This window comes from Medicago sativa, chromosome 3 (genome assembly GCF_051527215.1).
Source record: "Medicago sativa cultivar Bolivia chromosome 3, Bolivia_mono, whole genome shotgun sequence".
Classification (NCBI taxonomy): Eukaryota; Viridiplantae; Streptophyta; class Magnoliopsida; order Fabales; family Fabaceae; genus Medicago; species Medicago sativa.
Genome location: NC_140751.1, coordinates 93,126,544 through 93,153,054, shown reverse-complemented (window position 1 = coordinate 93,153,054; position 26,511 = coordinate 93,126,544). Strand labels below are relative to the sequence as shown.

Genomic DNA, 26,511 nt, shown 5'->3' with positions numbered 1-26,511 from the left:
ATATCCAAGAATGAGCGTGATGAGCCACGACACATGCACATGGTTCAAAGTGAGGAACAAATTATTCTTGTGAACTGATTGAAAATTGAACTAGTTTTGTTCTCTCTATTTGATTTACTATGATAGTTCACTCTAATTGCAGTTAGATAATTAACAACGGTATTGATTTTAAGTCATAGTAAAGAAAATAATAAAAATGAAAATACACCAATAGGACTCGTATAAGATGCGGCTGTACATTATTTCTCTGTCACCAGATTTTTTGGAATTCAGCAATCCAATGAATATTGTAATGAATCTCTTGTTCCTTGTGTTCAATCTTTAACAAAAGGTTTAAAGAAAATTTGAAATCATCTTTGCATAATGGTTACCTTCACTTTTGCACCTCAGCTTATATTCTTAAAAAAAAGTAAATAAAAAAAATATTTTGCATTTTGGATAAAAAAGGAAAAAAAAACACAATTAAATTCACAAAAGGATAAAAAAATGCATTTCGGTTCAAAATATTGGTTTTGGTTAGGTTAGGTTCGGTTCATAGGTAAGAAAACGGTTAACCAAACCATAACTTTGGTTCAGTTCGGTTAGCTCCATACCTGAAACGGTTCGGTTCGGTTTTCCCGAACCATTTCAAAATTTCGGTTCGGTTCGGTTCGGTTTTTTAGATTAACCGAACCATGCCCACCCCTAGGTAGTTTGTACTCCTCCGTTTCAAAATGAGTGTCGCTTTAGCCATTTGCACACAGATTAATGAATGGTATGAAATTCATTAGACGTAACATTTTTACTAAACTGCCCTTACTTTATTAGAAAAAGACAAACTTAAAGTTGCATCGAAAATTGTGAGAGAAAGTTGGAGAGGGTAAAGTTGGAAGAAAAAAAATTAAAGTTGTATTGAAAATGTAAAGTGACATTCATTTTGAAACAAAATTTTTTTGGCTAAAATGATACTCATTTTGAAACGGAGGGAGTACTAGTTTGTAGTGGTTGAAATCGTTTTTAGGGTAAGTCATTTTTGTTCTCTTGAACGTGTAGCATATAATCACGATACTATCTATTTCTATTCTCTAATTATAAAACTTAATGTCTACCAAAAATACAATCTTACCCCTTCTTAATTTTTTGACATATCATCAAAATTATATCCTTTTGTGTCTTTTACTTCAACTTCCCCCTATTTTTTCTCTCTTAAAAACAAATTAAACAAACACAATCGATAAAACACACTAATTAAATCTTTTTTAATCTATTCTCTAATTATAAAGCTTAATGTCTACCAAAAATACAATCTTACCCCTTCTTAATTTTTTGACACATCATCAAAATTATATCCTTTTGTGTCTTTTACTTCAACTTCCCCCTATTTTTTCTCTCTTAAAAACAAATTAAACAAACTCAATCGATAAAACACACTAATTAAATCTTTTTTAAAGAAAAAACAAACTTAATCTTAATTCCAATCAAAACAAATTTTCCTATAATTCAACTTTTAAATATCTAAAGAGTTAAAAAAAATTACAATCTTTCTATTCTCTATTCTTTAATCTCTAATCATGAAACTTAATGTCTACCAAAAATACAATCTTACTCATTCTTAATCTTTTGACACGTCATCAAAATTATATCATTTTATGTGTTTTGTTTCAACTTCCCCATTTTTTACTCTTTTAAAAACAAATTAAAACAAATTCACTCAATAAAACACACAAACTTAATCTACAAACAAACTTAATCTTAATCCCAATCAAAACAAATTTTCTTATAATTCAACTTTTAAATATCTAAAGAGTTAAAAAAACAAATACAATCTATTATCTTTTTTTTTTTTTATCAAATCTATTATCTTTCTCTAATTATGAAAGTTAATGATAAGTAAAAACAAAACTTTGTCACATCTTAATATTTTGACACCTCAACTTAATTTATCATTTTGTGTCTTTCGTAACAAAAGAACCTATTTAGTTGAGAGAGAACATAAATTTCAAAAGATTAATGTGATTTTGCAACAAAAAGTTTCTTTTATAATGATAATGATGTATCTTTTTTTGTTGTGGCCCAGGTTTGAACCCCGGACCTTGCATATATCATGCACTATCCCTACCAACTGAGTTAAGCTCACGAGGACATACTGATGTATCTGAACAAACTACATTATATTATTATTTTTTAAAATGATTTTATTACCATAAACAAACACAAAATAGATTATCATATTTTTATAAATTTTTTTAAAAATCACTAATTTATTGAATGTCAATATTATTTTTATTTTAATTCGTAGCAAATAAGCCCTACGGCGTTTGCTATAACTTAAAAAAAAACTTTAAACAAGAAGATAATTTTGTAACACAAAATCCATTTTATATAGTTGTATCCAAACAATTTTTTTCTTTTAAAGAAGTGATTGTTATTACGATAAACAAACACAAAACTGATTATGCTTTTTCAAAAATAATCTCTAAATGATTAAATATCAAAATATATCTATTATTTTTATTCAATATCAAAATATATTTTTATTTTATTAAAAGCGAACCATATATTCAATTTACAATTATTAAAAATAAGAAGTTGTCATTGTACCTTAAAAATTTTATGATGTTCATGTGCTTTTATCTGACACTGAGTCTATTTCATGTAACATAACTAACTTCCTATGATTTTTTAGTTTTTAGGATGCAATAGAACTACCTTTCTATGAGTTTTTCTTTTGTAGGTAATCCAATGAAAAAATGACAATTGTTTACATATTTAGTCTAAGAAAAAAATTCATAAATATAAATTTTAATAAAAAACCATTAATAAATAAATTTCACTTATCAATAAAATAACAAAATATGATTAAGACAGTTATCTTCGATACTAACAAAACACTGAAAAATATTTTCATTAAGAAGAAAAAAACATTCAATTATATTTGATTGATAATCGCAAAATAACAAAACTTCATTCTTAAAAAAAATAACATAACTTCAAGAAAGTTACAAAATATTTATTACAAGGCATATATCTATTTTTCAAAATATTAGACATTTTCAAGATTTTTTTTTCTAAAAATAATTTGCCTTTGTTTTTTATTTATTTTTTTCTTAGTCAAATGAAAAATTATATTAAATAAAAAGAAATAGATAAAGAGTCTGAGGGAATTAGACCTGACTCAGGTATAACATAAAACGGGGATACAACATAATAAATCAGACCAAGTAGATCGACCCAAATCTAACGTAACAAAAATTCACTAATCACGGGCGCAACCTAGCAAACCCGTATACGAGCGCGAAACCAAGTTACAAAAAAAAAAAAAAAGTGAACCTCTGCGAAAAACAATTAATGGATCGACCGCCAACACAGTAAATAATACATTTGTACAATTTATACACGGGACTCATAACGACATCTTATCAATAACAAAATATTTAATATTTTAAATATTTTTACATATAATTAAATTATCCTCCCTTAATATCTTCTTAAATAACACAAACACCAGCTCTATTTTTTAACTAAATACTAATCTCCCTTTTTTTTTAATTAAATTGACAAGCAATTCTCTTATAATATAACATGGTTTAAACTTTGTTAATTCCATTTATTTTGAGCAATTAACGTCTTCATACAAGTATGAAACTCATTTAATTTTTGACCATTTTTCTTTCCATTTTTCAAGTAGGTAATTTTTTCCAACTTATTGTTCCTGGGTCAAGGTGGTTTAATTTTTAAATTCTAATGTAATAAAACGGATATATCGAAGATTATTTCCTTTTCATTGATCAACCACAGTGTCCATCCACCAAAAAATATCTCATTTCTATATTCTCTTTTGACCTCTTATGTAATTGACGATGTTAGATTCTATTTAGTGGTAAAAACAAATATTATTGTTTCTCCATTGCGAGAAAAACACTTCATTTAACTTATTTGTGAAAAGAGAAAGCTGATACAAACAGACCAAAATGACGGATTATATTGTATATTTACAAAGTTATTGAAATGGATAAAATGAAGGGAGATTCATGTGTTTGGAAAATTAGAATGGGTCTCTGTGTTATTTAAGAAGATCTCAAAGGAAGTCAAAATAATTTTCCCTTTTATCATTAACGTTGGCTTTATCATTAGTTTTTTCTTATCTTCTCAATTCATATAACATTGCAATGTGCTTTGATGCACAACCCCTACTTTGAATTAGTCCGTGCGGAGCACGGGTTAGTTGCTAGTTTTAATTTATGGATATAATCACGATAGTATTTTAATTTATCAAAATTTTAAAATAATCTATAACATTAAAATACTTTGTTAATACTTAATATTATCATTTTTTTTTGAAGAAATACTTAATATTATCATATCAATCCATTAATATTTTACTTATTATCATATAAGTCATTTTAAATTAAAATAATCTGTAACATTAAAATACTTTGTTAATACTTAATATTATCATATCAATCCATTAATATTTTACTTATTATCATATAAGTCATTTTAAATAATTACTTATTATCATATCAGTCATTATAGACATAAAGTTATCGCCAACGGTGATAAATTATTGTGAATACTTATTAAACATTCAACACAAAATAACATGTTTAAATTGAGTTTTGCATGCAATTAATATTTTATGAGATGCAATAAACAACTTTATTATTTGATAAAAAAAACTTTATAATTGAATTACAATTATATACTCCCTCCGTCTAAGCACCATTTGCCTCTAATAAAAGGGTGCTTACATATAGGGACGGAAGGAGTATATTTTTTAGACATCGAGACAAATAGTTTAAGATAAATAAAAATATGCAAAGAAACATCAAATTTGAGACGAGGAAATAATATTTAGTGTAGGTAGATTTTAATCAATTAAAAAACGTGCATGGAAAAAATGTGAGTTACTCTCTCCGTCTCAAACTAATTGTTTCTTTACCATTTTTTCATTTTTTCAAAATAATTGTCACTTTAAAACATCAATGCAACATTTATTATTTTTTTCCATTAGGGTTTTTCTAACCTGTGCAAGATTGCACAGGATAAACAGTAATTAATGTACCCACTATTATAGGTTTCTTCAAATCTTTTAATGACCAAATCTTGAAAATTGATTTTTTTTTACTTCTCTCCTTCGTTGACTGTTGCTGCTTTTTCACGTTTTTTCCTTACTTCTTATCTCCACTGTCACTTAAACATACAGATAAACTTAAATGACCCATTTTACAAACACATCAAAGCTAAAAATTATATACTCTTACGTAACTTTCTTCTATTGTGAATTTGAACACCATCATTTCGAACACCGTAATTTTGAATTTGGTGATATGTTGTCAATTTGAACACCGTAATTTTAAACTTGATTTTATTGTTGTCAATTTAAACACCGTAATTTTGAATTTGGTTATATTGCTGTCAATTTGAGGAATGATTTTTTTGCATTTAAGTACCTGATCTTTATGTTGGCTGTTCAACAATTTTTACATTGAAATCTTGATGTTTTTGTATGGAGCATGTAAGTGGTAATTGCAATGCTGTGTTAAAATAAAGATCAAAGTGGTAAGTGTTGGATACAAATATTGTGGTTTCAAAGAAAAGAATAACAACCCGTAAATGGTATACAGAGGATTGAAGGAAGGAAGGAAAAAAAAAAGGAACAAGGAGAAGGAAAAAAAAATACCAGTGAAAAAAAGGAACAAGGAAACGTGAAAAAGCAGCAACAGTCAACAGAGGAGAGAAGTAGAAAAAATCAATTTTCAAGAATCGGTCATTAATAAGATTTGGAGAAACATGTAATGGTGGGTACATTAATTACTGCTTATCCTGTGCAATCTTGCATAGGTTAGAAAAACCCTTTCCATTATTATACCTTTAATTATTGAATTTCATCCAACTTAATTACTCTGCTAACTACAATTAATAATCATTCAACTTAATTACTCCACTAACTACAATTAATAAGAGTGTTTTAATAAATTATAGTACTAATTTTAGCATCAAAATTAACACAATTATTTATTTCCTTAATAATCGTACATAAATCTTAAACGACTACTCCCTCCGTCCCTTAATGTAACCCCCCTTTGCTTTTTTCACATTTCTTAAGAAAAGTTGTCAGTGTAATTAATGTGTCTGTTTTGTGTATTAATATTACCAAACTGTCCTTTGTTTGTATGTGTAATAAATTTGACTATTTATATTTCAAGACAAATTAGTAGTATTAATTAGGGGTATGTTTAGGAAAAAAGTAATAAATGCTTCTAGTAATTTGAAAAGGGAGTTACATTTAGGGACAAAAATAAAATCAAATGGGTGGTTACATTAAGGGACGGAGGAAGTATTATTTAAAGACGGAATGTGTAAAAAGCGTGTTGTTGACCTTACTCTATTATTTGTTGGTTTGATTTTATTTTTTGAGTGTCGTAGAATGATTGTCTTTGAAGATAAATACTACCATTGTCCTTATCTTCTACCATACCTAGTCCATTCAATTAGTACCTGTTGCACGAAATGTTGATTTTGAAGATTATTAATTGGCCTAAAGCTGCAACTCATATTTAACGTTGTTGAATGGAGTTACATACAGAAGTTTTTTTTAGAGGTACATAAAAAAGGGAATACTCTATCGGTGGCATTTACCATGGGAAGGTTTAATCCTTTCCCACCATGGGAAAGGTGAATGTGAATCATTGATATATTAATAAAAATATTGAATGGTTGAGATTGTTCACTTGCAACTTACTGGTGACTTTTTGATTTTAAAATTTTACAAAAAATTTGACCCCACATGATAAGGTTTAATGATATTTTATTTTATAGGCTATTGGCACAACCAAGGCCCAACCAAAACATTCTATTGGAACCCCCGCGTACATATTTCTGACTCTGCAAAAAACCTAAACATTAAGTATTATTTGGTAAAATAATTTCGACCTCCTGAACCATGTTCTCAGAACTTAAAGCATCGATAAAATAATGTTATTTTTTATTAAAAAATATGAATTCTACATATGAGTTTATTTGAAAAGAGGTACCAAAAGTAACGATGAAAAACTTTTAGGGGACTAAAAATCGAAAAAAAAATTAGAGGGACTAAAACGAAAAGTTCGTATATTTATAGAGACAAAAAAAACATATTTAACCCTATTTTAAAATATGGTTATATAATTTTTAGTATTGATAAAAAAAAATGTAAAAAAATTGAACACTCTTGCTTTATAAAATTAACAATATTTATGTGTAAACTTTTGCTAAAAAATTATACAATATTCAATCAATCTTGGTTGATGGTTAGATATTAATAAAACATATTTTTATGCACCAGTGGATTAAACTGGAAATTTTCAATTATAATGGTTGCTCCAATCCTAAAAATATGATTTAACCATCTAGCAGCAAGTTGAGTTAATTTATCACTTCATCTTCTCATACTGATACGTACAACCAACATTAAATACCAAACAAGTCCTAGTTCAGTATTAAATCATAAAGGGGCACAATTTGGAATTAATAATGCCTCGCGATTTGAAGAAGAATCCACCAAAAATAATCGAAGCAAAAAAAAAAAAATTCAGACCAAAGCAAATAGTACTTTTTTTAAATGGGGGGTGTAGTTCACAGTTTAGTACTATAATAATTCATTAATGATTTTTTGGCTGAATTGCAATACCAAACAAAGCCAATACAACCTGTTTGACCTGCAGCTGCAGGTAAAAAACCACCTTTTCCATGGTGGGAAAGGATTGGATCTTCCCATGGTAAATGTCACCTACTCTATCATGTAAGCACAATTTAGTTTATAGTTGTGAGGATAATATTGTGTTAGAACCTTTACTCAACAATTCATATTTAAAAATGTGTCAGCTTCAGCCACCCGATTATTTGTAAAAAAATAAAAAAAATAAGGCAATACTTCTATTTAAATATTGTATTCAAATAAATCCACTTCAATGTCTCATGTTCAATTCTTTTCGTGACAATTTGGATGGTCCAGTTTAGTTTTTTCAAAAAAATATTGTATTCAAATATACTATCATCATATTTTCAAAGTGTGGGACACACGTATGTTTTACTCAATTAAATAGTGAATATTAAAAAGAGTGTTATTAGCACTTATCTTTATACTAATTAATTAATGTAATGTAAGGATGACAATTGGACTCAAGTTTACTAAACACTCGCATCAATCAGGGAAAATACCCACATCTAGTTGAGTTTGATATTAAATGGAGCATATCATATTACATCAGTTATAAAAAATGTATAGTTTACTAAACACTCGCATCAATCAGGGAAAATACTCACATCTAGTTGAGTTTGATATTAAATGGAGCATATCATATTACATCAGTTATAAAAAATGTATAGTTTACTAAACACTCGCATCAATCAGGGAAAATACCCACATCTAGTTGAGTTTGATATTAAATGGAGCATATCATATTACATCAGTTATAAAAAATGTATACTTTTTAGGGTTAAATATGTTTTTGGTCCTTATAAATATGTCAACTTTTCATTTTAGTCCCTCTAAAATTTTCCTTCAACTTTTAGTCCCTATAAAATTTTCAATCTTCACTTTTGGTCACTCTTTTAAAGTAAACTCATATGTAGAATTCATATTATTTAATAAAATTTTCCAGAAAAATTCAAAATATTATAAGAATCACTCCAAAAAAAAATTATATGAATTTAATATGAATTTTTATATTTTTTACGGTTAAAAATTCATATTTAATTTGTGCTTTGTTCAAAAATTCTAATTTTTTTGGGTTAATTATGTTTTTGGTCCCTACAAAATTGCAACCTTGTAAGTTAAGTCCTTACTTAATTTTAATAGCATTTTTAATCCCTACAAAAAATTTCTGCACTCAATATTAGTCATTACTCAGTCCAAATTTGTTTAATTTATGCTTAAACTCTTAAGTTTTTCAACAATTTTTTACAGGCGTGTTAAGAACGTTATTAAAAGGTCCTCCGAAAAAAATATCGCAAAAATTTGATTTCTACGTCCATATTTTTGTTACTTATATCTTAAACTTTTGTCGTTTTAAAAAATTCATATTTAATTTATTTCATGTTAAAAAATTATAGATTTTAGTAAATGAACCTTTTATAGTGTTCTAAACTTGTATAAAAAGAATCGTTAAAAAATTTAAGAGTTTAAGGATAATTAAACAAAATTTATTTTAGCAAGGACTAAAATTATAAGTAAATTTTTTTTGTAGGGATTAAAAATGCTATTAAAATTAAGTAAGGACTAAACTTACAAGGTCGCAATTTTGTAGGGACCAAAAACATAATTAACCCAATTTTTTTTTAGAATAATTTACACATTTCTGCACAATTTCATTAAAAAATACAAAAATTAAATTAAAATTAGGGACCAAAAATAGTGATTCAAAATTTTATAGGGACTAAAAGTCGGAGGAAAATTTTAGAGGGCCTAAAACGAGAAGTTGACATATTTATAGGGATTAAAAACATATTTAACCCTACTTTTTACATACTTTTTACATGATAAAAATTGAAATACAGTAAGATTTTTCAGGTTTGGGGAATCTAACTCCTTCTGCCATATTCAACCTCGCTCTTCACTATTCAATTTTTTAATATTAAGATAATGGGTCCTGCTAACCGGTGCCCTCGGGGCACTGGTGCATACCATAAAAGGAAATTATTACCATAAAATGAAACTGTTTTTGACTTGATTATAAATTAATTACACAATTTCAATGCATTAACTGCTATATAATTTTCTTTTTCATATCTTTAACCAGTGCCCCGGAGGCATCGATTAGCATTTCCCTAAGATAATTCATCACTCAAAGTAGCGTAACTAAATGAAAGTTATTTTTTTTTTCTAAAAACCAATTCACATTCACTCAACATGAACAAAAATACATCATTTTAAAGAATTTTTAGAGGTAAACAAGTAAATTAACACCAAATTATACATTATAGTTTCATTTCAAAACTTGTAATCATGGCAACAATCTTACTCCATCCTTTTTCTTCCTCATTCTCTCTTCTTTATCTTAGACTCTTTCACATGATTAATAATTAAAAGACTCAAATTAGAACTTCTATACTCAACATCTTTGGTATGAAGTTGCAGCTCTAGAGATCGTTAGATTTAAAGAGAGAGACTATTTTAAAAGTTTTTATTTTAAAATTAACAGTGTCTATAACGGTAACACCAAAATTTAGTTGTAGAAGATTCAAATTAAGCACATGAGATTATTATTTTTATTATTTCATATTTCCACTTTTTTTTTTATGACACATATTTTCACTTCAAAAATAATAGAAAAATGTATTTTATTTGTCCAACTATTATCATTGTGAATTTCATAAAACGAAATCGGTAGTTTTAATTTCTTTTTAAAATAATAAAATGTCCTTTTCACCGTTTCCTAAAACACTATTGTGACTCACAACCAACTTGCACATAAATGATGGAAATGAAAAATGATAAGGACATCATTGTCGTTACATAAAAGAAAGCTTTTTTTTTGTTGACAGAAATGAGAAGAAAGCTATTGTGATACATAAAACCAAAAATATAAACTTTTAAATACGAAATTTTACAATCAGTGAAAGTTTTCATTAAATGGTATCTTATTAACCTATTGAAAAAAATTATACAAAACACTTCAATTTTTGTAGTACTTTAGAAACTTTCTTAGAAAAATCAATATACTTGTTTAATAAACAATAACAATAACAATATCAATATTTCAAAAAAAAAAAAAAAATTAACATTATCAATATCAATATTTCAAGTATGTGACATTGATTTTGTTATTCTGTAGGATGTGCTAGTTTTTTAAAAGGTAACGAATATGTTTATTTATGTCAGTAAACAACATGTCACTGTAGCTAACCCAGTTAGTTCAGTTGAGTGTGACCAGCGACCAAAACAAAGCAAAATCAATATTCTTTGAATAACAAAAGGAGATCATTAACTGAATTTTGAGGTTGCTTGAATTGCTCAATCTCATATAAAAATTCGGTGTTGTGTCTTTTTGCAGTTAAATAAAAGAGAGAGTTTGGTCGAATGAAGAGAGTGAGAGAAACATGGCCAGAGGGAAGTGTCTTTGTTCCTTCAACAACACTACTCTCTTTGTTTGCTTTTTCAACATTGCCATTGTTGCTCTCTTCCTTTTTCACTCTCTTTATTCTTCTCTTTCTATCCACTCCGCAAAAGTTTCCAGTAATGGTAAGTTTACTAACATCAATCTTCTCATAATACAGTTTTTTTGTTCTTCAAGATAAACCGTTTCCATATTGATTTTGTTTCTTGTGTTTTCAGTCGTTGTATCTTATAGCCCGGATCAGATTCGCAAAATGGAAGAATCGGTGCAAATCCGCATGGCATATAAACCGGTTGAGTTAATTAAATTGGTAAGAACTCAGATTAAGATCTAACTAGTAACAACGCTTTATATTTGTATCTATTGATCGTTTGCTTCTTGTGAAACCGTTGTGCAATTAGGTGAAGGTTTTAGAAGGGGAATTTTCTAGAGAGAATTTGGCGGTTGAGTTACCGCGGTATTTGAAGCAGAAAATAGTTGATGAGATTTTGCATAGGCTAAGGAGCTTGAATTCAAGCAGCACTAATATTGCTAAGGAACGAGGTGAGTGTGTGCTAGTACTGCTACATTGTGCTAGTATTCATAGGAATCTTCTAATTGTACATGATGATAAAATTACATCGTTAATCATTTAGTGATTATGTTTGCATTGATGTCTTAATGACTAATAGAACAAGCTAAATGTTTAGGATATGATTTGCTCCTATTACATCTATTAGTTTGATGCACCTTACTAATCTATGATTTTTGCAGCCAATAGCATATGGCATATCACCTTCTATTACTGGCTAAGAGTTTTATGAAAAATAAGGCATTGCTTTTAAGTTGTTGTCTTCTCCTATTGATTTAGATATCTGTCTGACACATCTCTCTCTTGAAATACTCATTTATATTCCATTTTACCTCATTAAATATGTGTACATAACTTGTAATTGTAACTTGGATGATACGACATTTTGAAAATTACAGAAGTTGTTGAAAGTTGGCGCAAGGAAAAACTTAAAGAGGTTAGGTTGGCTCATGTGAAAGGGACTTCTAACTCAACCATCCCTGGCGAAGAGGCTGGTATGGACATTGATTTTCTGTTATGTCTGTGACAGTTGAATTGTGATGTGCTTAAACATAATGCTCTTCTAGAAGTTGAAATTAGCATTTGCATTTTAACTTCCTAGGTATGCTAGTAAGAGCTTTGGAGTCTGATTGGGATGTTCTGTGTGAAGAGGTTGGCCTTTGGATACCTACACAAATCGTTAATGAAGAACATGATGACAAACCTGAGGGTGCAGAGGAGTTTGGTAATATCAGTTTCCCCTTGTTATGCCAGGGTTTGAATTGCGTTTGTCGAAAATAACTTTAGGGTTTCCTGAAACCTGTAAATATGCAGACATTGTGTAATAGAAACTGGAACTTGGAAGTAGTAGTATGCAAATATTTTTTTGGTTGCAGAAATTTATTCTTTGCATTTACCCTGTATTAATTCTATCCAGATGAGGAGATACTTCCTGGCAGTCCCCTTCCACCTGAGTGCAATGCAGAATTTCACACCGATTATGACGGTACTGCAGTAAGATGGGGTCTTACTCACCACAAAGATAGTGCAGCTGATTGCTGTCAGGCTTGCTTAGATCATGCAAGACATGCCAAAGAAGGTGTAATGAAATGCAATATTTGGGTTTATTGCCCAAATGAGTTTGGGTGTCATTCTCCAGACATCTATGAACACAAACATCGGGAATGCTGGCTGAAATATGTAAGTTACCTTATGATGATGATTCACTGGCTTGTCTCTTTTATGTGTATTTTGCATAATACCTTTTGATATTTCTGAATCCAGGATGAGAAACCTCAACTAAATTTTAAAGACAAGTATCCTGAATCATATCGAAATTCATACCCATCAGCACCAGTGTTTGTTTCATGGGTCTCTGGAGTTGTCAGTTCATGAGTCAAGTAACCAACAACTAAGGTAACAAGTAACAACAAAGGTAATAGGCCATGATCAACCCAACCAGAGCTTCGAGCGCAAAGCTTTTAGTCAGGCACATCCATTCTCATGATTGGTGGTTATACATCCTATTCTTCAACGTGTTCTATGGAAAAGAGATGAACTGGGGGAAAAGTCTATTGTTTTGTCACGTTATCTACTCATATAAATGCATTTTGAATTTAAATTGTATAAAATGACATAGTGAGTTCTTATTGATTGTCAGTGCAGATTTACATTGACGGGGCATTTCTCATTAATACTTCTAAATTGCCTTTATTTTTCAAACACGGATATATTAAAGATAGGGTCTTTGTTGCGTCCTGCACTTTATTTATTACATTTTTCCAGCAAAAATATTGCTATTTTTTGAGTTTTTATAAAGCCAGTGAAATAGTAAAAGCACAGGCACCATGGCATGATTTGAATAATGGGAATCACCTAATAACATCATCTCAAAGGAACAAAAATGTTACTGATATTATTAAATAAGATATTCATTTTATAGAATTAAGCAAATAAAAGACAGCACAGATAGTGATAATCATGCAGGAATGAAACAGCATCTGGTACTTTCATTATTTAACTATATATTATTGACAAAGAATATTAAAATAGATTGCCGAGAATCAATCAATGTGCATTTTGAAAGGACCCCCCTCAAAATATTTGAAATGCTTGCGCATTTCTTGTCTGGTTGTAATGTCAAACATGTAGATACTTTATCCATTATGTGAGGTAATCCTATTCCTCTGCAAAATTTTGGGGGAATTAAAAGAAATTGACTAAAACAAAATTATAATTAACAATTTCTTGCGGACTGGGAAGCAAAAATCAAAGATGATCAATAATTGCTTTTGTAAATTCTGTTGTCTTTGAACTGCCACCAAGATCAGCAGTTCGGTACTTCCCTTCTGCAATTGTGTTGAGGATGGCATTTTGAATACTATCTGCTTTATCATGGAGATCCAAATGGCGCAACATGGTAACAGAACTCAACAGCAAAGCAGTTGGATTTGCCAAATTCTGCATAAAACCACAGGAAAACAAGTGAAATTTAATTAAAGGTATTACGAATTCAAAAATCAAAATTGTAAGTTTCTTAGTTCATCTGAAGGTTGTCCTTGATGCAAGTGGTGCACAAAAAAAACATAAATTCCATGAAAACAAGCATAAAGTTTTAAAACGGATAATATATGGTTGAAAAGTAATTCCACAGCTCACCTTCCCAGCAATATCAGGTGCTGAGCCATGTACAGCCTCAGCAAGTGCAATACCTCCCTCGCCAATGTTGCAGCTGGAAAAGATAATATTGTCAGATAATATAATTGTGCGACTATTATATTTATTTTCCCAAAATTTAAAACAAAACAAAAAACCTGGGTGTCAAGCCTAATCCTCCAATCAAGCCAGCACAAAGGTCGCTGATTATATCACCATAAAGGTTAGGCATCACCAATACATCAAAAAGTGCAGGATTCTTCACAAGCTGTGGATGGTAAAAAAATTAAACAGTGTATCATTTTCAGATAGATAAAATAAAATTTAAAAATGCAGTTATATCCTACATCAACTCATCAAGTTAACCAAGATTACCATCATGCAGCAATTGTCAATGACAACTTCCTCATATACTATCTCTGGATATTTTTCAGCAACCTCACGGCAACACTAAAAATAATTCAAAATAGACAGTCATTATTACTAGTATTCAAGGATAAAAATTGAGACAGAGTATTTTATAGGCATTTGAATGTGTTAGCGAACCTTCAGGAAAAGACCGTCAGTCTTTTGCATAATGTTGGCTTTGTGTATAGCAGACACCCTCTCTCTTCCATGTGCCTTGGCATAGTGAAAAGCATACTCAGCCACTCGTAAACTTGCTTGACGTGTAATAATTTTGATACTTTCTACGACACCCCTCACAACCTATAACCCAAAAATGCTAAATAAATTAAATTGATCAGAACTTGGATGATAGTATGCAATATTGATTATTGTGAAATTTACCTGATGTTCAAGTCCACTGTACTCGCCTTCTGTATTTTCACGGATTGTGATGAGATCTACATTGTCATATCGAGTTTTGTAGCCAGGAAGGCTGTAACAAGGTCGGACATTCGCATATAAATTAAGTTCTTTTCTTAGAGTAAGGTTTAATGAACGATGCCCTTTGCCAATAGGAGTAGCCATTGGCCCTTTCAAGCCAACCCTGTTTCTTCTTACCGATTCTAAACTTTCCCATGTAAGAAAGCTCTGTGTTCTAGGGTCAATTGTGGTCCCTACGTAATGCTCTTCCCATTCAATTGGAACTTCAGCAGCTTGGAATACCTAATTGTAGCAATAGTAAAAATTGACGTCAAGTTACATTTGATTCAAAAAAGAAAATCAATTATTATGAGTATATATAATTCCCAATAAGAAACAAACAAAGCAAGAGATAGAAGGAAGAATAAAGTATCACAAACATTAGAAAGTGACCACTCTCAGCAGCAAAACAGACTCCACATCCATGACAATTGACAAAGAAAGAAAAGCAAAATGAACCAATATACTGATGGGAACCCAACGAAAGAAAACAGAATGGGAGCTCACTTGGTTGTGCTAAGAGATTAAAGGATTTAAGGAGTAAATATCCAGGGTTTGAATCCTGGCAATGGAGAAAATACTAACATAAAAACTCACATACTAACATTTGTCATTAAAAAAAAAAAAGTAAGAACCCCCCGTAACCAAACCCAGAGCAGAGCTCCTCGCACATAAACTATAGTATTTTGCACCCAATAGCAGCAATCCTAGGGTATGTTTGGATGGAGGGGAGGGGGCTTACATTTCTCTTTTAAATTATTGACACTATACAGTGTTTTTAAATGTGTGACTGAAGTATTGTATGATCATTAATATGTTGTTTTTTGAAAGAAAAAAAATTAAATATCAAATATATTTTAAAATATAGAGTTAGCCCATCTAAATCCTCTCCTCCATAACCAAACAGACCTAACTTACTCGTTCCACACACACCACTATCACCAGATGCTGTATTTTGAACCATGGATGATTGTAGTGACAGGTCTCAATTCTTTATAAGCTCAAGTTCAAATTAGGCACGTCCCATTTGTATCAGTTTTTTAAAAAAAAAAAAAAAAAAAAAGACACTAGTTTTATCTCCAAAGGTTTAAGTCAATTGCAACAATTAAAATAAGATAACAGCAAACAAGGTAAATCATCATATATATAATTATAATTATAAAATTAAATTTGGGAAAACATATTTGGCTGTTTTTCTACGACAAGAAGAGTAAAAACAAAATGACACATGCCATGCCATGCCATGACTGGTTTCGAAGAAAACAGCAACAGAAGAAGCCAATTGAAAGAGAAGTGACCTGTTTGACGGATTCGGCGATCTCGGGACCAATACCATCACCGGGGAAAAGAGTGGCACGAATCGGAGTGGTGGAGGAAGAGAAGGACCTAGGGTTTGACAGATAGCGGCTTCCGAGAGTTCGTCGAAGTATCTGAGAAGCCATACTTCACCCTTTTTTTTTTTTTTTTTTTTGATTCCAATAATTCACACTCACAACCCAACAAATATAACGCACAAATTAAGCTCCGGCCAATTCCGAATTTGTATTTTTTTTTTTTGCCAATGTTAACTTGTGCTAAAGGCTTAGGTTAAGGAACTTATTAAAATATATGTATAAAAAGTCGTGCATTCAACTTCTTAAAGGTTAAAAAAGTTAATATATTATGTTTTTCAATGCAAAGTTGTCATTTTTGAGTTGTTTAACATGTGCCCTTATGACACAAGTTAACATGACCTTTTTTTTTAAGAACCAATTATTTTGCCCCCTTTTTCTTTTTTAGTATCTTTTGCCTCGGCTAAAATTATTAAGCTCCGGTATTTAGTATCTTTTGCCCCCTCTTCCCCTTTTTTAATGATGATTTTGAACAAAACACGATTGATAAAAGATGGGGTGCAAAATCGCTCAAATAAAAAGAGATGGTGCAAAATCGCACAATTAGCAAAAGATAGGGGAAAAGTGCAATTAAGCCATTTTTTTTTACAAGTACCAATTCTTTATTTGTATTGTGTTTAATTATACGCCTATTAAAAGTCCTTGTGAGCTTAGCCGACAATGCATCTGGACACCACAACAAAAACTACGCCTATTTAAAAAAAAATTATTTGAGGTCAAAAGTAGGAATTTTGTTTTTTTAAGGAAAAGGTAGGAATATTAAGCTCTCAAAACTTACTTTATGAGTTCGTCAAAAGTAGGAATATTTTTTTAGTTAGTTTATGTGTTGCAATGAGTAACCACAACAATCTATGCATTCAAATTTTAAAAGGGAAATGCTAACAAGTGATATTTTAGGCATTTGTTAATAAACTAAAGGGTTAATATGTTTTTATCCCCCTGTAATTTAGGCGAGTTCTGGTTTTCCCCTGTAAAAAAGATTCTTTCGATTCCAACCCTATAATATGAAGATTCTCCACAAAACACCCTTGTAATATGAAGATTCTCCACAAAACACCCCTGACCCCATCCAGACGCACATGGCACGCCACTGGGTAATTATTTTAATTTTTATTTTTTTTAAAACCTGACACGTGTGTAATGGACACTGACGTGGCACGCCACTGTGTAATTTTATTATTTTTTTTGAAAAAATTATTTTTAAAAAGATAAAAAATAAAAAATTAATTTTCAAAAATTTAAAAATAAGAAAAAAATCAATTTTTTTAAAAAAACGAACTGGCTACATCTTTGAAAAAAATCAATTTTTTTCGAAAATTTGTGGGAAATATATATAAAGAAAACAACCATTTTCAGTTCATTTGGATTGGCTGCATCTTTTCAAAAATACCCTCAATTTTCTATATAAAGAAAACAACCCTTTTTCAGTTCATTTGGACTGGCTACATCTTTTCAAAAATACCCTCAATTTTCAATACAAAAAACACATGTATCAAATAGATAAGAATAAATTTAAATATTAAAAAAATTTCCAGATTTTTATTTATCCTCAATTTTTAAATATTAAAAAATATTCTCAAATCTGTAACACATCGTAAAAAAAATTTTGGAATAAATTTTCGAGAAAAATCTGAATTTTCCTAAATTTTTTTAAATAAATTTGTATCCAGATTTTTAAAAATAAATACTCCCCTTGAAAATTTTGATATATATACATTTTTTCCAGAATTTTTAATTTTTCTAGATTTTTTAGACTTTTTCATTTTACCAGATTTTTTAATTTTTCCAGATTTTTTTATTAAATTTTCTATATTTTTTCATTACTTTTGAGTTTACCATAATTTTTTTTTCATTTTATTAATTTTTCAAAATTGTTTTAATTTTTTTAAATATTTTAATCATTTTTTTCATTTTAATTACTTTTTTTAATTATTTTTCATTTTTATTAATTTTTCTAGAATTTATTTAATTTCTTGTGATTTTTTTTTATAAAAAAAATACAAATTCCATATGTACCCTTTAAAAAAAAGATAAAATAAAAAAAATTATACAGTCAACATGCCACATAATCAGATATGCACAGTCATCATGTCACATCAGCTCGCCACGTCAGCAATTCTGCACAGTCACATAGGTCAGGGGCTAAAATCAAAGAATCTTATTTTACAGGGTTGAAATCGAAAGAATCTTTTTTACAGGGGAAAAACCAGAACGCGCCCAAATTACAGGGGGTAAAAACGTATTAACCCTAAATTAAATGTAGAAATTTTGGCTATGTTTGGTAACACAAAAAAGCTAGCTTATAGCTTGTTGGACTAGCTTATAAGTTTGTTTTGATAAAATAAAATATGTTTGATAAAAAGCTTTTTCCACTAGCTTATAGCGTTTTTTGAAAAGTTATTTCAAGTAGCTTTTTAGCTTTTAGCTTTTTATATTTTCTTCAAATTTTGACCTTTTGTTAATTTTATTTTATTTTTTATAATTAAAAAAACACCCACATTCTTGTGGTATAAACTGTCCACGTTTACCCATGTTGTCATGCATCCTCATGCCCTGGACAAAGAGGATCAGTATAATAGCAACCTCGGCCAGTAGTAGTTTTAAAACATGTTCCTTAAAAATTAACTATGCATCGTCCAATATTGCGCCCAGTAATTTTATAAGACAAAGACTTTTTTTTTTAAAGAATATAAAACAAAGACACCCTTCAAAAAAAAAAAAACAAAGACATGTTACTAATAGTTCATATAATAAATAATTTTATATGAAATTTACATTAAATAGTGAAACAAGTTTAGTTAAATAAAATTCATAAAAAAAAGTTTTGTTTAATAAAAAATTACGATTTAATTCACATATATATTTTTTTTTGAGAATTAATTCATCTATACACTTATCATTTTAGAAATAAAAATAATTTGAAATAGATTTAAATCTTTAAAAAGAAATATGTTAAGTAATAAAAATTATATATGTGATTACATTAAAAATTAAACAAACACGTCCTTTTACGTCATTTTATATTTATCAGTCACTTCAACATCTAATTTTACCAAACACTTTTAATTTTAATAAGCTAGATTTTCAGCTATAAGCTAGCTTTTCAGCTATCAGCTAGCTTATCAGCTATTAGCTAGCTTATAGCTTATTTTTACAAACACACCCAATTTATCTTGAAAATTGTGTATTAGGATTGTTGAAATATATTTTTTTGGCTTGTAGAAATATTAAAAAGTAACCTTTTTTCCATAAAATTTAGCATTAGTTTCTTTTTTTTAATCCTTAATTAGTGCCCTAATTGAGGACACTTGTTAGCATGACCGATTTTAAAATAGTTTTCAATTGTATATTTCGTTAGTCAAAATATTTTTATCTTTAAAATAGTTCATCGATGCTGACATTAACCGTTTTTATATAGGGACTAATATGATAGTAAATCAATATTTATAAAGACTTATATGAAGATTTAATTCACCTACATGTACACGTCATCGATCTCCTACTTTTATATGCAATAATATAGATTTGTATGTAACCATTGAAAGTGACGATATTACACAAAACAAAACGTGATTATTCCACAAAAATTTACAACCTTTATGTAAAAGTATAATACTCCCTTCGGTCCTATTTATAAGAAACATTTGACTTTTTTGATTCATTGCATAAATGATGTATTTGGTCTATATTCTTGACAAAATACATTAATTACACAATGAATCTAAAAAGTCAACAAATCAAGGGCGTACTCATACATAAAAAATATCACTGAGGCGAATTTTTTTTTGTTCAATAACCAAATAATATTTTTGGATGGACATTTGGATGGGTGGAGTTTGTTTTAGAGATAGATTTACTAGATTATATGAGTTGTCTGAGTTCAAGGGAGAATCCGTGTTTAATATGCATTTGCGAGGTTGGGGGATGGATGGGGCGGCTTGGTGTTGGCGTCGTAGGTTGTTTGCGTGGGAAGAGGAGTTAGTTGGAGAGCTTAGGCTTTTGCTTCTTAATGTATCTTTGCAGGTGGATAGGAGTGATGGGTGGATGTGGCGTTTGGAACCATCTTTAGGTTACATTGTCCGGAGCTCTTATAATTTTATTAATGCTCCTGCTTCTGTTCATGTTGATCCTGTGTTATCTGTATCATCTCTATGGCTGAAGCATGTACCTTTGAAGGTAGTGTTATTTGTGTGGATTTTGTTTCAAGACAGGTTACCAACTAAAGATAATCTTTTCCGTCGTCGTGTTATTAACTTTGATGCTCAGTTGTGTATTGGAGGGTGTGGGGAGGTGGAAACATCTTCGCATCTTCTTTTTCATTGTAAGCTTTTTGGGTCAGTTTGGAATCATATTCTCAGGTGGATGGGTTGTACCGCGGTTTTGCCTTTGGATGCGCGAAGTCATTATTATCAATTCAGTTATATCGGTGGTGTGGCTTTGTCTCGCCGTTCTATTATACATGTCATTTGGTTTGCAACAGTATGGGAGATTTGGAAAGAAAGAAATAACCGGATTTTTAACAACAAAAATTGCTCTATTTCGCAGGTGGTGGACAAAATCAAGTCACTAACTTTCATGTGGTTGAAGGGGAAATATGTCAGTCTTCCCCTCAATTATCATGGCTGGTGGCTAAGTCCTTTTTCAATTCTCGGAATAGGCTAATTGTATTTATTTCTTTCTTCGCTTTTTGGTGGTAGGCTTTTGCCATTGTAAATATTGTTTCGAATACTTTTTGTACTGTGGTGTTTCTTCTGTGGCACATCTTGTGCTAGAAAGGCCATTTTTGTTGTGATAATATATTGCATTTTAGCCTCTTCAAAAAAAATATTAATTTTACTAAAAAAAGCTATACTAAAAATAGTTGTAGCAATCAAAATTATATATATAAAAAAAAACTTTATCATCCATTTCTTAAAATACCCGTGAGTGTTTGGGTATATAGTGGTTTTTTGGAAAATGAAATCAACCTATCTAAACAAAACCCGAATATGTCACACTTTTTTTCCACTTTAATGATCATTTGTTATCCTATATTCTATTGTCTTGTCTCTACTTGACAATGCCTACTAAAATGAAATTATGGCTTAAGCCACATAAAACCACAAATCAATGTATCAATTTCAATATTTCAACATTAGCGTACAAAAACCTAAAACCACATATCAATGTGTCAATGAAATTATCTTTTGGCGGTGGTCGGCTGTGGTACTGGACTAAGGAAATGGGAAACAACCAACAAAAAGGAGATGTTGACAGGAGAGTGAGGGGAAGACAGGAAAAAGAGGGAACGGTGAGGCTGTGAGGAGAGGAAAGGAAAGTGAGGGAAATCTGAGAGGGGGAGAAAAAAAGAAAGAAATGTGTGGTATGTTTTAGAATAGGTAAGGGAAAGTTCAGGTATTGATGTTGTATTGGGTTGTACTGAGTGTGTTTTTTTTATCACAAATATTTGTTTTTTTTCTAAAATTTGGGCTGAACTGGTGTGGCAAGCCTCAAGCAGTTTCGCCCCTGGATATATGACGACTCAATTTCAAGTTATTGTTTCTCGACTTTTAAAAGCATAATACTTTCTCATTATGAGTTCCTTGATGCTAATATGAGTCATGTGTGAAGAAGCATATAAACACCGCAAAAAACAAGAAAAATTTCAGTTGGATACAAACCATTAGAATCATGGAAAGAGTAAATTGGGTTTTGAACAAATGAAATGCTACATAATCTAATGTGTTTGACAACACATGTGTTTATTTTATCTTTCTTCAATTTTACTTTATTTTTTACGATTTATACACATTTTAAAAATACACACATTTTTATACACATTTTTACTTTATTTTAAATATACACACATTTTAAAAGCACACACATCTTTTTACGATTTATTTAAAAATATACACATCAATCTATGTTGTATTCGATGTCAAAATTTTGATGTCAAAAAATAATTTATCTCGTTGTAATAAAATAACGTTTGTGAATTGCAATGTGTAAAATGTATCAATATCTTTATCAACCATAAATTGTAACTTATATCATCACATTCAAACAAAAAATGATATTTGTACAACCAATAACAATTTTTAATATAATTTTCTTTCACATTTCGTTATTTGTTCTTACTCTCTTCCTCTCTTACTTTTGTATTTGTCTCAAAATGTGGTATAAATATCATTTTCCCACAAACAAAAGGTCAAGAAAGTATTAATGACAAATGCAGCAAAATTCAAAACGGTTTACTTTTTTTCTTCTTCTTTAAAGACCCAGGGTTAAAGGACGGACCCTAATCGGCGAAATTAACGGGCTACAATTTTGTTTATTAAATTAAGTAGTAATTAAATAAAGGAAAAGGCTAACAAGTGCCCTAAGGGCATTGTTTAAACATCTAAAAATAGCAATTTTTTATTGGAAATTGTACGGTTATTACTTTAACATGTGTTGGACTTGTATTTTCAAGACATAGTTTCTTTTTGTGGGTTCCTTAAACAATGCCCTTAGGGCACTTGTTAGCAAGACCCTTAAATAAACTAATCAAGCATGCTCAATCATTCTAATATTTTTTGCAGCTCCAACAAAACATGTACATATCTCTATTCAATTAAATTACACCTTCCTTGACAAAAAAATAAAAAATTACACCTTCCTTTGTTTGTGTTGAGTTGTATTTTCTCACCAGAAACCAATTTTAAATCAATACTAATATTCATTACTCAAAAAAAAAAAAATCAATACTAATATTCTATTAAGTACATCTCACTTATATTAGGACAATTTTAAAACCATCTTGGCTTCAACGGCAAATATTGATTCAGGATCAATTCTTCCGCTCACCTTCCCTTATATTCTTATTCTTATTATATGAATGCTAATGTTGATATTAACTATTTTTGAATAGTTTAAATATGATCTGTATCATTCTTTTTCTTTATTTTGTATGAGTTGGTATGTTAATTTTAAAGTGGAAATGAGTTGGGTCTGATAAATACTTTTAAAATATGACTTAGAATAATATTCACTTTTACTTTTATATGCATTAATTTTGTGGCTTCAGACTACTTAATACTCCAGAATGAAATAAAATACTCCATCCGTTTCAAAATACATGTCCAAGTCAACCACTTCACATATGCCAATGCAAAGTTTTGACCATTAATATCTTTAATTATCTAAAGTAAAAAATTATAAATATTTAATATTTTGAAAATATTTGTCGAGACAAATCAAACAACATATTACATGCTAATATTTGTGTATTTATACATTAGTTAAAAAGTATGGTCAAAGTAAAAGTGAATAGTGTACATTACAAAAATTGGACATGTATTTTAAAACGGAGGGAGTACAAAATAAAAAATTAAAAGTTAATGTATGTGATTTAAATTTTAGACCACTCGGGGGAGTGCTCTTTACATCAATCCTGCATGTTGTAAACAATATGAAGGTGGTGATTTGTTTAGACAGTATGTTCCTTTGAACTTTCAAGTTTAATAATTAATAAGATGGAAAAGTATTTTTACCATCATATTCCTGGTCAATGTCCCAAAAAGACGGCAATCGGAAAAATATTTGAGGTTTCGGACAAATGCAGCTTTTAATATGAACAAGTGTACAAGTGTTTATAATGATATAGTTTTTTATTTCACCCAAAAAAAAAATGATATAGTTTTTTAAATTATTCTATTGATTAGGTTCATAGTCTCGTGGATCTTGCACGGGTTATATACTTAATTAAACACACACTCCTCATTTTTAGGTTTAGTTTAATTTAACCTTACTAAACCAACTTATAAGGAGAAAACCGTATGCCCCATTTTTAAACATTGTGTGCCATACTCTTAGTACACTTTCATCGACTCTATTTGTACATCTAGAACGCGATTGAAGTGGTTTGATAGCGATGACAGATATCAAACAGTCAAACGAAAATGAATTGATTCAAATATCATTTTAAAACTTAGATTGAACTTAACTTAATCTTACAAGACAAATTTATAAGGTGGTGTTTAGTGGCGGAGCTAGAAAAAAACGTTTGGGTGGGATGCTAAATTATGATTTTTTTTTTATAATACAAATGCTAATTGAAACAATTTTCAGTTGACAAACAATATAAGAGAGGTTTGAAACCTCCGCTAACCAACCAAGCATAGACATGATAAAAATCACGTAAACCATTTTTGGAACCGCCGAAATTTAAAACTGTTCAAAAATCTCACAAAATGGAGCTATGATTTTTATTTTTTTATTTTTTCAGGTGGACCACTACACCGCTTTACAGGGATTTTGATGTGCCGAAAATAAAAAAAAGTTACAAAATTGTTTAAAATCTTACAAATTAGACCTATAATTATTAATTTTTAAATTTTTCTGGATGGGCCGTGGCCCACCCCAACTCATGAAGGGCTCCGCCCTTGGTGATGTTTGCTTCCATTAATAATCACATGTTCAAATTTTATCCCATATAAATTTAAACCATAAGACAAATTTCATCCTCATATAAATCATACAAGAATTGATCACATAAGCATGAAGAGATCTCTAAATCACCTTCTTTAAAGAGAAGAAATGTCAAAAATATATTAAATCAATTGGAGCCTAGTACTACCAATATTCAAAATAAGAAAACGAAAAATCAATTTTATAATAAAAGTCTTAAATAAACTATTTTTGTGTGGGAAAAAATAATATAATTTACAAATTGATAAATAGTTGCCACCATATGAAGATATTAATAAGAGAAATATCATCTCATCCACCTATTCTACATTTCATATGACCCCACATTCATTCATTTCCCAAAATAAAAATGCATGATGTCCCTGTCTTATGAATTTTGAGACAACCAACCAAAGTCCTTAAATAATAGCCTCATCAATGCACACCCTTTGACTCACTCACTCCTAAATCTTTCTCTTCTCTCTTATCTTTCCTCCAAAATGGATCCAACCCATCGACAAATCTATGAAGTTCCTCCCTACCTTCGTGTACACAAAGACGGTACCGTCGAAAGATATGCCGGCATTGGCGTCGTTCCTCCCGGCATCGATCCTCAAACAAACGTTATCTCCAAAGACATCACAATCCTCCCAAAAACCGGTGTCACAGCAAGACTATATTCTCCAAACAATTCAACTTCAGAAAAGCTTCCATTGATTGTATACTTCCATGGTGGAGCCTATTGTATATCTTCATCCTCTGACCCTGTTTACCATAACTCCCTCAACAAACTTGTAGCAGAAGCAAACATCATCGCTATCTCGGTTAATTACCGGTTAGCACCGGAACATCCACTTCCAGCCGCTTACAATGATTCTTGGGAAGCAGTTCAATGGATTGCTTCACATGCTGTTGAAGATGGTGAAGAGAATGATTATGAAAGTTGGCTTAAAGAAAAAGTTGACTTTAACAAAGTTTTCTTGGCAGGTGATAGTGCAGGTGCTAACATAGGAAACTACATAGCCTTAAAGGATAATAATTTCAATTTCAAGATTTTGGGTCTTATCATGGTGAATCCTTACTTTTGGGGTAAGGAACCAATTGGTGTGGAAATAAGTGATGATTTGAAGAGAAGAATGGTGGATAGATGGTGGGAATTGGTTTGTCCATCTGATAAAGGAAATGATGATCCTTTGATTAATCCGTTTGTGGAAGAAGCTCCAGGGCTTGAAGGGTTAGGTGTTGAAAAAGTTCTTGTCACTGTTTGTGAGAAAGATATATTGATAGAAAGAGGTAAACTTTATCATAATATATTGGTTAATAGTGGTTGGAAAGGAACTGCTGAATTATATGAGATTCAAGGGAAAGATCATGTGTTTCATATTTTCAATCCTGAGTGTGATAAAGCTAAGAGTTTGATTAAACGCATAGCTGTTTTCATCAATGAATAGTAAAGTTTTTCAATAATCCAAGTATATGTGTTTGTCTGTGTGTGGAAGCATATTATTGATTAATAATAATGAGTTGTGTTTTTGTGTTTAAA

The 26,511-nt window shown here is 30.0% G+C and overlaps 4 protein-coding genes across 5 annotated transcripts; 3 read left to right on the top strand and 1 right to left on the bottom strand.

The window, feature by feature from the left end:
* Positions 1-10,775: 10,775 nt before the first annotated feature.
* On the top strand, positions 10,776-13,322 carry LOC146942063 (dimethylallyl, adenosine tRNA methylthiotransferase). Its single transcript, XM_085756020.1, has 7 exons — positions 10,776-11,203; positions 11,297-11,388; positions 11,480-11,621; positions 12,048-12,143; positions 12,251-12,373; positions 12,566-12,828; positions 12,913-13,322. The coding sequence occupies exons 1-7, from the start codon at positions 11,062-11,064 to the stop codon at positions 13,021-13,023; spliced, it is 969 nt and encodes a 322-aa protein (XP_085612146.1). The 5' UTR covers positions 10,776-11,061; the 3' UTR covers positions 13,024-13,322.
* A 287-nt stretch (positions 13,323-13,609) lies between these two features.
* Positions 13,610-16,630, bottom strand: LOC146942062 (isocitrate dehydrogenase [NAD] catalytic subunit 5, mitochondrial). Of its 2 annotated transcripts, XM_085756018.1 has the most exons (7): positions 16,449-16,630; positions 15,073-15,393; positions 14,830-14,991; positions 14,659-14,733; positions 14,442-14,551; positions 14,287-14,359; positions 13,610-14,088 (listed from the first exon to the last, which is right to left on the bottom strand). In XM_085756018.1, exons 1-7 carry the CDS (start codon positions 16,590-16,592, stop codon positions 13,897-13,899), a joined length of 1,077 nt encoding a protein of 358 aa, XP_085612144.1. In that variant the 5' UTR covers positions 16,593-16,630; the 3' UTR covers positions 13,610-13,896. The 2 variants fall into 2 exon arrangements, with proteins under 2 accessions (XP_085612144.1, XP_085612145.1); XM_085756019.1 differs by lacking the exon at positions 14,659-14,733.
* Positions 16,631-20,366: 3,736 nt separating this feature from the next.
* LOC146942061 (uncharacterized) lies at positions 20,367-21,203 on the top strand. Its single transcript, XM_085750005.1, has one exon. The coding sequence runs from the start codon at positions 20,367-20,369 to the stop codon at positions 21,201-21,203; it is 837 nt and encodes a 278-aa protein (XP_085606131.1).
* A 4,052-nt stretch (positions 21,204-25,255) lies between these two features.
* On the top strand, positions 25,256-26,511 carry LOC146942060 (alpha/beta-Hydrolases superfamily protein). Its single transcript, XM_085756017.1, has one exon. The coding sequence runs from the start codon at positions 25,469-25,471 to the stop codon at positions 26,417-26,419; it is 951 nt and encodes a 316-aa protein (XP_085612143.1). The 5' UTR covers positions 25,256-25,468; the 3' UTR covers positions 26,420-26,511.